We start from the raw sequence: 18972 nt of genomic DNA, 5'->3' as shown, positions 1-18972 counted from the left end.
TTGTTCTAGTCTGCATTTTGTATTTTTTCATGCTTATTGTTGTACAGCACTTTTTCAAATGTGCTTTATAAATAAATGTGTATTATATCAGTTGGTTTTGGCAACATTGGACTATCGTGTTGAGTTGTTCACCATCAAATCACTCACACAACACAAACTGTTTGACTGTGTTTTATTTACTGTATATATTTATCCATGTAATGTACATACAGTAGGCTATATGATCCAGTGTAGCCTGCTGTTTTATTTACAATATGTCATACGGAGGGTTCTTCCTGTGTTTTAACTTAAGTAACATACAGGTACATTTTCTCAAATATAGGCCTACACGATTGGATAAAAGTAGGAGTAAGTGAGAAAATATGTTTTCCTTCTTATATCTGCAACCCTTTAAAACAAAAAGAAAAGAAACAAGTATTTGCATTCCCTACATGAACCACTGTTGTTTATGTGCTTGTATTTTTCCTTGTTTTATTGATCAAAGTATAAACAACAATCCACAGATTCATGTGTGTTTGTTGACTTTGCTGTACAGTGCAAATGCATCGTTTCCATCTTGTTGTTGGCTTGTTCTGTGAAGAGAAGAATAAAATTTCACTCTGACAGTTTTTAACCTGATGTGTATTGTTTTCATGTGAGAGGAGCTGCTCACCCTGATGCACTGCTGGTGTTGTTCAGTCTGACATCAGAATATGTAACTCCATTTTCCTTCTCAGTTTCTCTATGGAGATGACCTCTGATGTTGGAGGAGACAACATCTCCCTGGTTCTGCCGAGGGAAGCTGAGGCTGGCGTACTTAAGCTCATCCTGCTGTCCTGCTGCAGATGACGGGGAGTCAAACGCTGGACCCACGTTCAGCTGACGGGACAAACACATCTCAGTTATAACAAGACTTTTATTGTGTTGTAATTCCCATTGTCCACCACCAGAGGTCAGAGTATTCACACACTGCTTCATGTTCCTTGACACATTCAGCAAAGTCAATAAATCAACATGTAGTGAGGTTCCACAGTTCAAAGCCACTTTTCTCAGCCTGAGGGATCTACACTGTCATCCACAGCTTTAATGAACTATTGTTTGTAAAACACCAAGAAGGCAGCCATGAAGAAAGTGGACTAAACAGCTGATACAACAGTGTCCAGGTGAGTTTTAACAGGACAAGTGCAGTCTGACATTCATGTTTCATTTCACACTGGAACTTGGACTTGGACTTGAACTCTTCCTGTCTCACCTCTGCTCCGTTGTCAGGTCTCTCTCCCAGTTCACGCTGCTTTGTGAACAACTTGTCCCTTCCAGACAGGAGGAAAAACAGTCGAATGAATCAACTCCTACAGTTAGATGGATCAGTGAAGATGATGATGGAGACATAGACGTTCTCACCTGATCCACAGGAAGACAGTGAGGAGGACGAGAACCAGGAGAACAACAGTGATTATTCCAACAGCTGCTGATTTCCATGAACATGGACAACCAGAAGGAAACACTGACAAGAGATGAATAATAATAATAACTAGAAAATTTCCTCTGGGAAATTTTGAGAGGGCCACGGGGGGAAAAAAGCAGCCCATATTAAAGGGCAACTTCGGTTTTTTTCAACCTGGGCCCTGTTTTCATATGTTTTTCTGTAGATGTGAGTGATGGATAATATTTTTTTTGAGGTGGCTCCAGTATTGAGCCGGGCAGGCAGCCTGCAGCCCAGCTGATGCTCTTGTATGGGGCAAGTGGCTCCCGTCAAAGTTCGCCGTAAACGAGCATTTTTTTCAAACTGACAGGCTCAGATAGTTACAATGAATGTCCGACAACATACTAGAAAGGAGAAATTAACGTATTCAGGGTTTTTTCTGGCCAAAATTTGGGTTGAGGCGGCCGCAGGGATACGTATCTCTCCCTCCGGTCAAACGCCCCGTCCTGATCCACATCCACTGCAAAGTAAAGGTGCCGCCAGCTGTAATAGTGTAACATCCGCGTTTTTACAGCTGATTTTAGGATGAAACTCTGAACATAAATAATAAATTACCATGGAGATCTATCCGGGTTAAACAGCCACCTTTTTAGCACAGGAGAGCCCGGCTCGCTACAGTAGCTGCAGCTCTCCGTCTCCGTCTCCTTCTCTCTCTACGCTCTGTGCCGGTGGGGTGTGTTTACACTCAGCACCGTGCTGAGTCTATGAGCCCCAATGAGCCCCGCCCCCGCAGGCACACAAGCAAGCCGCGCATCAACGGCATCTTGCGGTCTGGCCCGGAGCTGAAATCAAACACACCCCTCCTGCTGCGGTCGAGTTGAACCAGTTGAAAACAGCGCCGCTGAGCTTCCATACCGTAGCCTACATTGAGTTTCAATCAAGATTCCAGCGCAGCGGCAGACAATTTCAGCGAGGCCGTGCCGACCACAGGGTCTGGTATGTTGTCGGACACTCATTGTAACTATCTGAGCCTGTCAATTTGAAAAAAATGCCTGTTTATACCGCAAACTTTGACGGGAGCCACTTGCCCCATGTAAGAGCGTTAGCTGGGCTGCAGGCTGCCTGCCGGGCTCAATACTGGAGCCACCTCAATAAAAGTGTTATCCATCACTCACATATACAGAAAAACATAGGAAAACAGGGCCCAGGTTGAAAAAAACCGAAGTTGCCCTTTAAGCACAGAGCTTTGAGAGAGAAGTCAATTAAGTACAACAAGGAGCAACAGGAGGAATAAAGTCTGACCTGAGAACTGTATGTAATGTGGCAAAATCTGTGTGTGTGTGTGTGTGTGTGTGTGTGTGTGTGTGTGTGTGTGTGTGTGTGTGTGTGTGTGTGTGTGTGTGTGTGTGTGTGTGTGTGTGTGTGTGTGTGTGTGTGTGTGACTGACTGACTTGACACATGTTATGAGCTCCATCCTGTGTCAGATTTAGCGTCTGTATGTGTTTATAAACATTTAACGGGCACCAGGTGAATTGTTAATAAAACTTAACGAGCTCTGCCATGAGGCTCAGACGTTACCACGGCAACTTGAGTCGGTTGCCAATGACGATAGGAGCCCCCCAGGCTGAGGCAGACAGAAAAAGAGTGATTTTCTGCCTCTGCACTGGTCTCACATTTGGGCTTACTGTGACAAAACGGTAACTCTAATCAGAGAAAACCCAGACCATCAGCGCTATTAAGGACTTCCTGAACAATTTGGTACGATTTGGTGTTTCTACAGTAAATATTTTGCTGGAATGTGCGATTTTAAAACATTGGTCCGTTCTGCTTCTCTCAGAAAATCTTTGTATTGGAGTCAATGAGGAGCAGAGACAGACGTGGCCGCACTTAGAGGCTGACAATTCAAATTCTGTATGTCTCTCTGCTATTTTGAGCACATTGTGAGAGACAGAACAAGATTGTCTACAAATTTGGAAAAAATCATGTGTGTAGAGTGTAAATTGTGTCCAGGAGGAGTGTGGAAAGAGAAAAAATTTAGAATTTTTGGGGCTCTCTCCCACTCTGACCGATGATGTCACGCACTCTGACACGAACATTCCGTGCAATAAACACCCATTATAATCTCATAATTTCTCCAAAAATGATCATGGTCATTGATCAGGGATTGATCAAAAACTATAATACCAATTGAAACGTGGATTAATACACTAATACACAAGACTTGTGTCTGCTGTTTAAAGTTCAAATGACGTCTCTAGGTGAAAGTATGCCTGAGCAGTAGACGTTTAGAAAACTGATGATTGTTCTTTTTCGCTCTTTTTTTCCCTACCCATCCCATTGACTTTAATGCAAAATTTTTTGCAGTTTTTCGCGACTTACGTTGCAAAAACTTTGCGAACTGTTGAGAAAAGTAATAGCACACCGATCCCGATCAAACCGCACGTTTTGACTAGAAAAAATCCACACAATAACAGTAGTGCCCGGGGCTATTTCATAGCTGCAGGGGCCAGTGCCCGGTACATTTGCCCCGTGGCCCTAATAATAATGAATAAAAGCTGCAGTAGTAACAACAGGAGATATTATCAGTGAGGTTAATTAGCTAACTGTGGTGCAGTAAACAGTGTGTGATGATGAATGTGTAGAACTCACCTGAAACAACAACAATCAGATTTAAGGTGGACTTCTGACGTCCTCTTGTGTTCTGGGCTTCACAGGAATAACTCCCACTGTGTTCAGGTCTGAGGTCAGTGATGGTGAAGATCTGTCCTGAAGCTTTTGGTGAGTCTTCATCCTCCTTGTACCAGGTGTAATTAGCTGCTGGGTTAGCATCACTGCTACAGGTCAGAGTCACTGAACTGCCCTCCACTATATCAGCAGAGGGACTCACTGACACAGAGGGAAGCTTTGGAGCATCTGGAACAACAAACATCAACAACACAGTTTAACTGCACAGCTACATGTTGTATTTAAATGAGAAACAATTCATAGTTCTGTGTTTAGATGCAAAAGAAATGTTGTTGTCTGGAAAACATTGTTCTGGTTACTATTCAGCTCCATATAGGTTTAAAATAAACTCTCACATTTGACATCAATAGAGAAACGTGTTGAATTCAAGCCCATCTCATTCTTAGCTTCACACTCATACTCTCCAGAGTCAGAGGGCTGGATGGAGCTGAAGACAAACTGTGGTTGGTCACTGAGACATTTCCAGTCCTTCACCCTGTACCAGGTGTAATTAGCTGCTGGGTTAGCATCACTGCTACAGGTCAGATTGACTGAACTGCCCTCCACTATCTCAGCAGAGGAACTCACTGACACAGAGGGAAGCTTTGGAGCGTCTGGAGGAGGAAACATGAAGAAGTAATATTAAAACTGTTATGTACAACTTAAAATTCAAGGTGTGTATTCTACTTACACAGGACGTCTATAATTAGAGGCGCAGAGTCGATCCGTCCATATTTATTCTCAGACCTGCAGTGGTAGGTCCCTTTGTCCTCAGAGCTGATGGAGGAGAAATGATAAACTCCTTCTGCTCCTTGAAGCTGAGTTTGTTTCTCCTTGTACCAGGTGTAATTAGCTGCTGGGTTAGCATCACTGCTACAGGTCAGAGTCACTGAACTGCCCTCCACTATATCAGCAGAGGGACTCACTGACACAGAGGGAAGCTTTGGACCATCTGGAACAACAAACATCAACAACACAGTTTAACTGCACAGCTACATGTTGTATTTACTGTAAATGAAAAACAGTTCATAGTTTTTGCGTTTGGATGCAAAAGAAAATTGTTCTGGTTACTATTCAGCTTCATATAGGTTTTAAAATAAACTCTCACATTTGACATCAACAGAGAAACGTGTTGAATTCAAGCCCATCTCATTCTTAGCTTCACACTCATACTCTCCAGAGTCAGAGGGCTGGATGGAGCTGAAGACAAACTGTGGTTGGTCACTGAGACGTTTCCAGTCCTTCACCTTGTACCAGGTGAGTTTAGCTGCTGGGTTAGCATCACTGCTACAGGTCAGATTGACTGAACTGCCCTCCACTATCTCAGCAGAGGGACTCACTGACACAGAGAGAAGCTTTGGAGCGTCTGGAGGAGGGAACATGAGGAGAAGTCAACTTTAACTGTCTTTTCACTGTAGAAGTGAATATTATGGAGTTGGTAGTTTATACAGAGGTTGATCCAGTATGAGACATAAACTGTGTAGTGGAAGGTTTTAGTTTGACATTGTATTAGTGAAACTGTGGAGTGAACTCACACACTGGAGGAGAGCGGTGATCCTCACATCCTTCAAGAGCACAGGAATATTTGTTGGTATCATTAACAGAGACTCTAATGGAAAATGTTTCCTCCTCCATCTTCAATTCGTTCTTGTACCAGACAAATGAAGGACGATCAGCTGCATTACAACTGCTGTGACACTTCAGCTCTACCTGGTCTGATGATCTTTCCACCAGCACCTGGAGGTCTGGACATGTAAAGAAAGAACAGACATGAACTAAACTAGAAAAGTACAAACACAGAGACAGATAAAGATTCTCAGTCGTCAATGACTTGAATCAAACTGATAAATATTCCAGTGAAACCGTTACCTGTGACAGACAAAGTCACTCCAAGTTTCCCTGTCCAGGTATCAAGGTTTGTTATAAATCTGAACCTGTACTCAGCTGAGTCGCTCTCTCTCAGGTCTCTGATTGTCAGAGTGCAGCTCTGTTTCCTCTCATCACAGTGATTCTCCACACGACCTCTGTAGTCTGGGTCTGTTGTCATATTCACATAATCATCATTACCCCCTTTATTGAACCAGAATCTTTGCTGAACTATATGGCCATTTGGGTGCCAGTATGTGCAGCTCATTTCCACTGTTGATCCTTTAAAGGGACAGATGGGACTGTCAGCGTATTTCACTCCCCAGTGACTCTGACCCTGTATCACTGTAACACAGAGCACAGCAGAAACCACAGTCAGACTCAGAACAACACTGAAGTTTTATGGAGCTAATTCAACATGTAAACCTGCTACATGACTAAAACACATATACATAACAATATAGAACAATATCACAGACATGTTTGTCTTAAACTTGCAGTGAGACGTGCTGGAGCTAAGTAGTTTAGTAAATGTTACTGAAGAAAAGTCATGTTTTTCTCCTGTGGTCTCTTCCTTTTTATTCACTTTCAAACTCACAACTGTGAATAATGTTGTTGCTGTATGAAGCCACAGTGAACACAAAAAGAAAAGTCCAAACAGAAACCTACTGGACCTCTGAATATTAATGCAGCCTCAATGAACGATGTCATAGGGGCAAATAATTATAATATTTATCAGTGTGTGTGCGCAATGTCCTTGTTTTGTTCACACTTGGTTTCTCCTTTATGGGAGGGCGGGTCAAACCCGGACTGGGCTGTTAACAGTATTTTAATACACCAATATAGAATAAACTAGAGTCTTCAAATCAAGCACTGAAGAGAGTTAGAATTCAATGCAGTAGAGTTTTATTCACTTAAAGGGATAGTTCAACATTTTGGCAAATTGGCCCATTGCCATAATCGCTATAGTCATAGCAGTAGGTTCATTACCTTTATTTGTCGGTGCAATGAACCTACTGCTATGACTATAGCGATTATGGCAATGGGCCAAAATGTTGAACTATCCCTTTAACAGACCCAAGAAAAGGAAAGGAAAAGACACAGACATGACCCAAGCACGCTACAGTCTGGTTTCATTCTCCTTAACTGTGCCTTATATACTGTTGACATCAAACATTGGACTTTGACATGTTTATCACGTTAGTTTGCATATATTTCTTTTCTTCCTGCTCTCATTTATACCCTCCACCATAACACAGTTAATCTTTACCCCAAAGCCTGTGAATATTGTCATTTGTCCAGGTCATCGTTATCCCCAAAGAAATTTAAATCAAAAGCAACTGGACATGGTTATTTGTCTGGTTATTTTTCCTAGACAAATAACCAAGTCCAGTTGCTTTTGATTTAAATTTCTTTGGGGACTTTTCCCCAAAGTTCCTCTGAAACATGGATTCTGACCATATCACTGCATAATAATAACTCAGACCCTCTGCACAGTCCTTCTCTGTGCAGAGCCCCCCTCCAGGTTGATATACTAGTGGGGTCCCTGGTTCCTCTGTCCATAATTCATGACACAAGTGGCCCCTCACAGCGGACCTGCACTCTTCACACTCTGTTTTTATTCAGCCCACACCTTTCAGAGGCTCAACTGCTAACTAAACAAACTCATGTCATGATTAAACGTGTCCCCTGGGGATCCCTGTACAGGTCTAAAGATCACAGGGGTTCAACGAGTACAGCTTCATGTACCGTAGATCTAGGTTCTATGGAGGATATTCATTAAGAGCAACAGGAGCCTTAAACAAAGAGTAATCAAATGTTAAAAATATATGTTCTCCTTCATTATATAAGCCATCATGCACAAAATTTCACACTATAGTACCTGTAGCTGGTTTTATTTTTAAATAATTTATTCATCATCCTCCATCCTCACTTGGCACTTTAACAACTGTACTGTACTACAAGCATGTGTGTAGTTTTCACAATGGATTCCTGGAAGAAACGCTCTCTCATTCTGTTTGCACTACTACAGCAGAATGACAATCAACAATGATTTGATTTGATACAGCTTCATTCATACAGTGAATTGAGACAGCACCAGCCTCACTGTGCAATAACACACAACAACAAAGACTCACATGTGTTTTAACAGTTTACATCATCAACCGCTAAGCTTATAAAGGAGAATAATGTTTTCTATCTATTGACTCAAACCTGTTTCATCTCAGTCCGAGTGTGTTACTAAAACTAAATGTCCTACAAAGTAAATGTAGATGTACAGTACCTGGTACAGTGAGAAGAAGGACAATGATAAATCCACTTGATGCTGCTGTTGAACTCATCACTGCTCCTCTCATCTCTCTGTGTGACTCCAGACACAATAAAACACATCAGCTGCTGAACAGTTGGATGAAAGAAACATAGATTTGATGTTAAACCTGATTTCATCTGACAAGGGAGGAGGGTGATGATGACCGACTGGGCTCAGGGGACAGAAGTCCAGCTGTTAAAAGATAAATAACTTCCTGTTAACATTATGCATATTCATGAGGTTCATGAATGTGTGACCTACAGCCATGCTCTCGCCTTAGAGACTACAGAGGAAGCCCTCAGAGGCACATGAGAACTGAGGAACTGATAAAAAAAGTGTTTAATCTTTAATCTAGGGTAAACATCTCTTTCACAGATTCACTGTCAGAATTGTGTGTTTGACAGTTGAACAACTTGTGTGTTAATGTCAGGGACTCTCAAATTGATAATTAACAAGCTGTAGTTCCACATTTAATGTTTGTTAATCACTAGTTACTGGGCTAACAGGTAACATCAGCATAGCTGAAGCCAACAGCAGACTAGCCTACCATTGATAGGTTTTCTAGGCAATGGTTCAACTATCAACAGTTTTTTTTTAAACAGAGTACACTTCCATGTTCAGTTACAGTAATGGCATCCTATTCTATATCATGAATATTAATGATACACATATTGATTAAAACATGGTGATCTAAATAATAATAATAATAATGTGAATAATGTTGTTGCTGTATGAAGCCACAGTGAGTTACACAAAAATAAAAGTCCAAACAGAAACCTACTGGACCTCTGAATATTAATGCAGCCTCAATGAACAATGCCATATAGGGGCAAATAATTATAATATTTATTAGTGTGTGTGTGCAATGTCCTTGTTTTGTTCACACTTGGTTTCTCCTTTATGGGAGGGCGGGTCAAACCCGGACTGGGCTGTTAACAGTATTTTAATACACCAATATAGAATAAACTAGAGTCTTCAAATCAAGCACCGAAGAGTTAGAATTCGATGCAGTAGAGTTTTATTCACTTAACAGACCCAAGAAAAGTAAAGGAAAAGACACAGACATGACTCAAGCACGCTACAAAACACATCTGGTTTCAATCTCCTTAACTGTGCCTTATATACTGTTGACATCAAACATTGGACTTTGACATGTTTATCACGTTAGTTTGCATATTATTACTTGATTATTTGTCTGGTTATTTTTCCTAGACAAATAACCAAGTCCAGTTGCTTTTGATTTAAATTTCTTTGGGGACTTTTCCCCAAAGTTCCTCTGAAATCACTAATCACTAGTTACTGGGCTAACAGGTAACATCAGCATAGCTGAAGCCAACAGCAGACTAACCTACCATAGGTTTTCTAGGCAATGGTTTAACTATCAACAGTTTTTTTTTAAACAGAGTACACTTCCATGTTCAGTTACAGTAATGGCATCCTATTCTATATCATAAATATTAATGATACACATATTGATTAAAACATGGTAATCTAAATAATAATAATAATAACAATAATACATTTTATTTATACAGCGCTTTTACAGCTCTCAAAGACGCTTTAACCAAATACCAATAACTATGTGTGTTTGTGATTAGGAAAACTGATGGGTGGCACAGAGAAAGAAAGCTATTGCTGCAGATTAAAATGGATACCAACTTTCTTCGTCCAAAAAGACACACCAAAAAACATCCAAATACCTCCATACTGTTCGTCTGTAATGTCCCTCTTGTATTGAAGCCCCGACATGAGAAATTGTTCCGCCGGTGACACAGGAAGAGCAGTGAACTGAGACACTGGGAGCTTCCGCTACAAACAAGTTTAAAATATAGACTTTTTTTTCTTTTTCGGAACAATTTCTCATGTCGGGGCTTCAATACAAGAGGGACATTACAGACCAGCACTATGGAGGTATTTGGATGTTTTTTGGTGTGTCTTTTTGGACGAAGAAAGTTGGTATCCATTGACAACCATTATATGGACAAATACTGCTGCACGGAGCCCCGCTGTAACTCAGAGAAGCCACGGAGGACTCTGAAACTTCTCAGAGCTCTTAGTTGACATGAGGGTGAGTAGATAATGAGTGAAATTTGAATTTTGGGTGAACTATCCCTTTAATTCGGTGTGGGACAGGGAGCCAGTTTAAGTTTTGCAGTACAGGGGTGATGTGTTCGCGGGAGCGGGTGTGGGTGAGAAGGCGGGCAGCTGAGTTTTGAATGTACTGAAGTTTGTTGAGAACCTTGGATGATGAGCCATAGAGGATGCTATTGCAGTAGTCGAGTCGTGAAGTGATGAATGCATGGATGAGAGTTTCGGCGGCAGAAAAGGAGAGCAATGGACGATGGCGAGCGATGTTCTTGAGGTGAAAGAAAGCAGTTTGGCTGAGGCGGCTGATGTGATGTTCAAATGAGAGATTATTGTCGAAGATGATACCAAGGTTACGGATGAACGGGGAGGGTGACAGAGAAATTCTGGGTCGATGTGGCGAGGGATTTTGGGCCGATGAGTATGATTTCAGATTTGTCACAGTTCAGTTGAAGGAAGTTAGTTTGCAGCCATGATTTTAGTTCTGTCAGACAGTTGGTGAGGGTGGAGTGGGTGGCAGGGGTGATGGATTTTGTAGAAATGTAGATTTGGATGTCGTCGGCGTAGCAGTGGAAACGGAGACCATGACGGCGGATGATGGAACCAATGGGGAGTAGGCAGTGGTGGACAGTAACGAGTAAATTTACTTGAGTACTGTACTTAAGTACATATCCAGAGGATTTGTACTTTACTTGAGTATTAGATTTCTTTGGTACTTATTACTCTTAATTGAATACATTTACAAGACAAATACTTTTACTCAAGTTAATTTCTAGGAAGGCTGAAAAGTACTTTGGACTGAAAGAATGACAGGAAGGAGTTGCATTTATCAACTGTGATGGAAGAGAGGGTGTTGTCTTGGGGTTGTTGGAGCCAGAGTGGATGAGCTGTGAGTAGTAGGTGGACCGGGCAGTATTGAGGGCATTTTTGTAGTCTGAAAGGTGGTCTGTGTAGGCATGGAGATGAACTGTGAGAGCTCATTAATCATTGATTAATGAGCGGGTGATTATTTAATGAATAATTAAATAATGTGTAGTTGTGCAGTGGGTGTTAATATCCAAAATATGAATATTAAGTAATTAATGATTACATAGAGAAATAGGATTTAGGAGAATAATCAGGTTTTATTTGGATATTTCTGTTTCTTTGTTGTGCGTTTATGTACTTATTTTTAATGCTTTTTTTGATTTCTCACACAACAACCTCAATGAATGAATTATTATTTTCGTGTCATGCCACCACTGTGGTCCATCCCATATGGGATTACAAGACAAATTTAATGACAAATACAAGAAAAAAAGACTAGATAGTCCTTCCTGTTGGTGTTACCTGCCACACAGGTGTGACACATAACATTACTTTGAGTACTCATCTGTATATCGCTCTTCATCTCATTACCCAAGCCTTTTCAGGAAATAAAGAAAATGCAAATATATTTAACTGGGCTACAAGATATATCTGCCCGTCTCAATATGAAGACTAAGAATACCAGCTCTCAATTGAGCACACAGCATTCTTTTATTTTTAGACAAATTATACAAAACATAATTTTCTGGACCAAATACCTGTTTTATTTTACAGTAAGTACGCAGCTTTGGTTTACCCAAAATATCTAATGCCCATCTATCTTTACTTTGTTGGAAAATAATTTATTTTAATACGTTTATCTCCACTTTCGCGTTGTTATAATAACGGTCTTCATATCCAGCTCTCAGCAAGATGTCATATATGTCCCTGTCCCATGCCACATTGGTCAGAGTGTCCCACTCAAAGATTTTTCTTCCAATCCTGTTAAAGCAGAAGTAAGCGATCCGGTCGTTTTGGCTGCGTTCCAGGCAGGCTTTTGAAACCGTAAATTACAGCTTCAAGTCACAACTTACGACTTTGTAGCGTTCCAGGCAACCCACTTGTGTTTTTCCGACCTGTTTTACCTGTGAAAGTCACTATAACGGCCACTCGTAACTTCTGACCTGTGAACTCGTACCAGATCGAACTGGTACGACTTCACAGGTCGGAAAAACACGAGTTACGAGTTTCCTTGAACGCACCATAACAGTCCTCGTCCCTACGTCACCACATTCAAGCGCGTCCCTTGGCTGCACACACAGCCCTGCATGCCGTTCTCTCTCCTCATTGGATAAAAACTGTAGGATACGATAAATGTTTTCTCCTCGGCTCAGAGCAGAGCAGAGTGACTGACAGACCCGTGTTTCGGTCCAAACACTCTATGTAAGTGATTGCTGTCGGAAGATATAACTATTTAAGACTTATATTAACACAAATATATCACTTACTTCTGCTTTAAGATTTAATCCTAGTATCCTATTCCATAAACGCACCATGTACACTCCACCCTACCTCATTGGGTTCCCAGCCCTTATCTCCCATCACAGCTGGAGTCGGTGTGAGTTTCTGTACGCCAAGAAAATACCGCATGGCTCTATTTTGTACAGACTCACATTTAGGGTATTGTTTGAATCCCCATACTCCTTCATCCATCAATCAATCAATCAATCAATCAATCAATCAATCAATCAATCAATCAATCAATCAATCAATCAATCAATCAATCAATCAATCAATCAATCAATCAATCAATCAATCAATCAATCAATCAATCAATCAATCAATCAGTTTATTTCGGGCATGTCAATTTAAATCATCATCATCACACTTCATCTTAGTTCAATAATTCATAATAATGTGTGTAGCAGCATAGATGTGCCATCCATGTTATTGCTTGTGTTTAGCCACTAGTGGCGGTAATGAGGTGGGCAGCATAAAAGTGGCCGTCCTATTTTTCTTTTCAGTTGCTGGAGACCGGTGGTGGCGTGCTGGTGTCCTGGTGGTGGTGTCCCCCCTTGTCTCGTCTGCTGTGTCCTGGGAGCGGGTTTATTTCCTTGTATGTGTGCCACGTGCTGGGTGATTTTGGTTTATTTCTTTATTTTGGTGGAACCCCCCTTGCACTAGCACCGATAACTCACTCGGTTCTCTTTTTTTTTTGTGTGTGTGTGTGAAAGATAAAAGAAAAACATATATTTTAAAAAAACAAAATATATATTTTTTTTTTTATAAAATTGTATTTTTTAAACCACGTCTCATGAGTGAACGTACCTGTGTGCCTTACACTTTCAGTTAATTCCCTGGGTGAAATTTCCAGGGTGGTGTTGTTGGAGACTTCCTTTGGTCAGATTATTTAGTTTAATTTCCCACCCCATCCTCGTTGCCACATGTGTTATAATGTTTTGCACAGGTAAATCTGTCAACAGTTACAGCGTCTCTGATAAAGATGTGTTCATATTCACAAGAGTCATAGTGATCAATAGTGATGAATAGTTACATTAATAAACACCTGCATCTGCTTCTAACTCCCCAAAGCAGACTCAGTTAATTTACAGATTAATTTCAGTGGTAAACTATTTTACCTGTTTCCACTGATCTAATCTGATCGACTAAAGTAACAAGTGATTAAACAGCAGTTATCACACAGTTAACTTTCCTGTGTGATGATGATCTGATGAAAGTTAAAGCTATAATGCGTAACTTCTACGTGTCTGTTAACTCAGTAGAAAACAAAAAGAATCACATTGTTCAGTATAGACATTAAATCTTTACATTTGGTACCTGAATTAAAAATCTACCAAGTCTTGCAAAGAACTAGACGTTTTGATCTGAACACTTTGACTGACAGGACAGATGATCAGAGGGGCAGAGTTTTTACCTCCATCATTAAGAGCAGGACTGAAGTATGGGTGTAGTTTGTCAGTGAAGCAGCAGCCAGTGAAGGAGTAGATGAGAGCTGCAGCATCTACGTCATAAAAGGAGACCAGACCCTCCTCATAATCCACAAACACCCCCACCTTCCCAGGACCAGACCTCAGAGTGAGATCAACTCGGGGGTCATCAAGAGCTTTGTACTGATTTACATTTCTCAACCATATCGTCCAGTAACCTCTAATAGGTCTCAGTGTGATTTTTCCCTTCCTGTCAGTCAGCTCTCTGGCCACTCCCACATCCCAGTTAGTTTTTCCTTTAACCTGAACCTCAAAGTAAAATCTACCTGAAGAGAAACTCTGTTTTCCTAAGACATTAACACATTTATCAAATCTCTCTGGGTTGTTTGGGAGTTTCTTCTTCACATCATCATGATGAACTTGTTTTCCATCATCAGACAGGATGACATTAGGATGTGCTGTATCAGGATCCAGAGTCACATCCACTGCAAACTGCTGGACCCTCTTCATCTCAGCCTCCTTCATCTTCTTCTTCTGTCCACGGATCATCTCCTGCAGCTGAGACACAGCTCTCACCACAGTCCCCTCATATGATGGTGGACGGACTCTGACCTGTGTCCAGTCCTTGGTGGGTGGAGCAGCTTTCAGGGATGGGAAGCTTTGGAGGAGGTGGAGGTGGTCTTCAGAGAGTGAGAGCTGCTCCACCTCAGTGCTTCTCTTCTCCAGCTCAGAGATTTCCTGTTCCAGCTCTGTGATGAAGTCTTCAGTCTGTTTCTCTGAGCTTTTCTGTTTCTCTTCGATCTCCTTGATGAGCTGCTTCAGGCCTCTGTCAACAGACTCCTTCAGAGCAGTGAAGACCTCAACACCTTCTGCTTTCTCTCTGTCTGCAGCAGCTTTACTGATTTTCACTGACTGTTTCATCTCCTCAATCTTCAGTCGTCTCTTCTGGATCATCTGCTGAGTTTCAGCCTCTGTCTTCTGCAGCTCTGCCTTCTTTCCTTCATATTCTTCTCTCAGAGGAACAAACTCATGAGCCTTGTGGTCTAAAACAGAGCAGAGCGTGCAGACACATGTCTGGTCGGTCTGACAGAACAGCTCCAGAGGTTTATCATGCTTCCTACACATCCTGTCCTCCAGGTTCTCCACAGGCTCCATCAGCTGATGTCTCCTCAGACCTGACAGTGTCAGATGAGGCTCCAGGTGAGTCTCACAGTAGGAGGTCAGACACACCAGGCAGGACTTCAGGGCCTTCAGTTTGGTTCCAGTGCAGACGTCACAGGGAACTTCTCCTGGTTTGGAAACTTGTTGCTCTGAGCTGCTGCTGCTGGTTTTCTGTTGAGCTTCACATCTGAACTGAGCAACAACCTCAGAGAGCAAAGTGTTGATCTTCAGATCAGGTCTTGTGTAGAAAACCTCTTTACACACTGGACACTGATAAGGTACATTAACGTTCCAGTGCTGAGTGATGCAGCTCTGACAGAAGTTGTGTCCACATGGTGTACTGACTGGATCAGTGAAGACATCCAGACAGATGGAGCACAGGAACTGATCTTCAGACCTCAGGTTGCTGGCAGCAGACATGTCTACACACTGAGGGAGAGAAAACAAACATTCATTTAAGATAATGTTCTGTGTCTTTAAGACTGTGGTTCTCTACCTGGGGGGTGGGGCCGTCCTGTTGACCTGTTTATTTCCTTAATGTTCAACATGGATCCTTCCTCATCAGTTCTTCTGGTCTCATTGTTAATGACTGATAGAAATATTGGCTGACGGGCTGTGAAGCTTTCCACCTGTAGGGGGCGTGGTGGAAGTTTGATAAGCTCTGGTTTAAACAGTTTAAACAAATATGACCACAGTTCTAACATGATATTAGTTACAGTCACTTTGAATCACGTGTTTAATGTTTTCATGACGTCACTGAAAGAGAAAACCTCTGACAGAGCTGAGCTGAGTGACAAGGACGCTGTGTTTCCTCTGGCTGCGTCACAATAAAAGTGTGAGGCTTTTATTGTGAAAGAGCTGCAGGAAGTGTGAAGTAAGGCAGCAGTAGGAAGTGATACGTTGAAAGCATGAAAGCAGGAAATGAGGTGAAGTAGAGAGTGAAGCTCAGAGACTGAGTGAGGAGTTGTAAAAGTCCTGAGCAGAGACACAGAGACAGTTTAAAGTGGACTATAGTGTCTCTGTGGACAAACAGCCTCAGGTCTGTTGTGAGCCAGTTCACTAGAGTCAGTGTGACATGAAGAGAGTGAGTAGAGATGAAGGTCAGTGTTAAAGCTGCTGCTCACACAGTGAATATGATGAGCTGTACCATGGACCGCGGAACGCATCTGGACGAGGGGGGGGGCATAATTTGTGTGTGTGTGTGTGTCGAGCGGACCCGTCTAGAGAGACGCGTCTATATGGGACAGGCTTTTATTTAATTTAGAACAAACCTTATGCTCAGCAAAGATAGAAAATATGTATAGTCTAATACAGTCATTCCCAACCTGTGGGCCGCAGCCCCCTGGTGGGCCGCAACGGTATTGCAAGTGGGCCGCCAAAATAAGCCTGGGCGATAAAACTATCTCTAATCGGGACCGCGATTATGATTATCAGCTATGGACATGTTTCCTTGATATCACACGGCAGAAATTAATGCAACAGCGGCCTGTCAGTCTGCCGTCTGACACACCGCCGCCTGTCGCGAGTGTGTAGTAGCCTAGAACACGGTGCGTGTGGAGCGGTACATGAGACGAGTCCGACCCGGTCTGTTCGCCTGTGTCGGGTCGTCATGTGTTTGAAGCGTCGCACCGGAGACCCAGCAACGTACTTTGATTAGTGTCGGAGGCGGAGGGTTGAGTGTCCAGTAGAGCAGCAGGTCAGTGAGGAGACAGAGGAGGCTCCAGCAGCTTCATGTTGCTGCTGTGAGGAGCAGAGTTGAGCCAGAGCAACGTGATGTCACTCCGGTAAGAAAGTGGAGGAGAAAACTCCGAATGTAAAAAAAAAAAAAAAACTCTGAATGTGGAAACACGGAGCTGCTCGTGTTTATTCTGCGGTAACACGTCTTATATGTTGACTGGTCTACGGCGTGAAGAACATGCGCTAGGCTCCTGTAGACGCAGGGTTGTGTGTGTGTCAGCGCTGTACACACACACACACGGGGCGCAGCGTCGGAGCAGTGAAGTGAAACAATAACCTGCAGATCACCTGAGCTGACGTGAACTGTGAGTCAGAGCACTAAAACTTTAACAGTAAAAAAGCTAAATATTCATCAAGAACCATATCCTATTATCAAGATAACAGATGTTGATGTAGGCTACAGCTGCCTAATCCCTCTCACTGCAGGTAGCCCAGTCCTAACTAATGCAATCTAACATTGAACAGAGAGTCATGAACATCTTTATAATGAAAATATAATAATAATAATAATAATAATAATAATAATAATAATAATAATAATAATAATAATAATAATAATAATAATAATAATAACAATAATAATAATAATAATAATAATAATAATAAATGATTAAAATAAAAATAAACTATTAATATTCTTTGTTTATTCATTCAGAATGGTGTTTCTGGAGAGTTAAAAAATAGGAAAACAACAACTATGTAAATCAAACCAAACTGTGGACTTGTGAACTGTCTCACTCTCAGTGAACATGAAAGTGAACTCTCCCAAACTGAAGCCTTCTCTGTTATTCAGGATTTAGTCAGGATGCTCCTCCAACTGGCAGCATCAGCTGTGTTACAGTAACTTAGTGACTGTGGGGCTTCCTAAATGCCCCCTGATTTCAGTTCAGTCCTGAATCTTTATCATTAAATAATAATAAAAAAAAGCTCTGAGAACGCATCATTTGGTCGATGTAGGGATGAAGGTGGGCCGCGAACATTGTTTAGATTTTCAAGTGGGCCCCGAGTTGGAAAAGGTTGGGAACCCCTGGTCTAATATATTTTATTTTATTTTTTATTTATTTTATTGGTTTATTTGGGTGGGACAATGCACATTAATGGACATATAAAAACATGTAAATGTGCCGGATTGTAGCAGCTAGTGCTAGTTTCCATCCGGAGTCCCAAAACATAAAAACAGTACAGTGGTACAGTACAGTTGGGAACCCCTGGACTAATATAATAAAATGGTTCTGTTGTTTGGCCACTGTTTAAAATAATCAGAGTATAAGGAAATAATCGGATCCAGAGCAGCATTCCTACAAGTTTAATCAGCACCAATTAAACTTCTAAATAAACGTAAACATTCAATAACTCGGGTCAGGTCGTTCGTGATACGCCTCAGACACTCACGCATGCCGTATTGATAAACAAGGCACTTGATAGACTCACGAATTCAAATCAAAATGCAGCACTCGGTGACAGTTTTTTTTATCGGCAGCAGTGAAGGTGTGTGGTGGTGGTGACTTGGCTCAACACAGATACAACTTTTTACTACAGCTTTTAGGCTATTCATAAAATAATCAGAGCACAAAAGTTACCCGGGCCATGGCCCCCCTGGCCCCCCCGGTTCCGTGGTGTATGAGCTGTACTCACCAGTGTTTGGTAGAGACTCTGTTGTGTTGCTGACAAACACCTGATGGACTCACTTTGACTTTCTGTCCCGTCTCTGCTTCAGCTCAGTCGTCCTCCTCTCACACTTTACTTTTACCTCTGGACATTGCAGCTAGATGTGTGTGTGTTTTTTCTGCTGAACAGCAGATTTTACCTGGTTAACAGGGAGCAAAGGTGGAAGTGCACCTGACAGGTGGGAGGAGTCTAGTGTCAGTCATTGTTTATTATCTCAGGGTTAGGCAAGGCGATTTTGTTTTTATAGCCAGTTTTTACAAACAGTTTGTCTCAAAGGGCTTTAC

The 18972-nt window shown here is 41.8% G+C and overlaps 2 protein-coding genes across 2 annotated transcripts; both read right to left on the bottom strand.

The window, feature by feature from the left end:
- Nucleotides 1–835: 835 nt before the first annotated feature.
- On the bottom strand, nucleotides 836–6173 carry LOC310990506 (pregnancy-specific beta-1-glycoprotein 5-like; the record flags this gene model as incomplete). Its single annotated transcript, XM_083977900.1, has 7 exons — nucleotides 836–858; nucleotides 1174–1289; nucleotides 1381–1483; nucleotides 4052–4315; nucleotides 4483–4641; nucleotides 5235–5393; nucleotides 5996–6173. 7 exons carry the CDS (start codon nucleotides 6171–6173, stop codon nucleotides 836–838), a joined length of 1002 nt encoding a protein of 333 aa, XP_083834026.1.
- A 7844-nt stretch (nucleotides 6174–14017) lies between these two features.
- LOC310990496 (E3 ubiquitin-protein ligase TRIM21-like) lies at nucleotides 14018–15703 on the bottom strand (the record flags this gene model as incomplete). The annotated part of the gene is made up of 1 exon (XM_083977890.1): nucleotides 14018–15703. The coding sequence occupies one exon, from the start codon at nucleotides 15701–15703 to the stop codon at nucleotides 14018–14020; it is 1686 nt and encodes a 561-aa protein (XP_083834016.1).
- Nucleotides 15704–18972: the final 3269 nt, after the last annotated feature.

This window comes from Trachurus trachurus (assembly GCF_905171665.1).
Source record: "Trachurus trachurus genome assembly, chromosome: 1".
NCBI classification, from domain to species: Eukaryota; Metazoa; Chordata; class Actinopteri; order Carangiformes; family Carangidae; genus Trachurus; species Trachurus trachurus.
The sequence above is the reverse complement of the archived record's forward strand: the minus strand, read 5'-3'. Positions and strand labels throughout refer to the sequence as shown.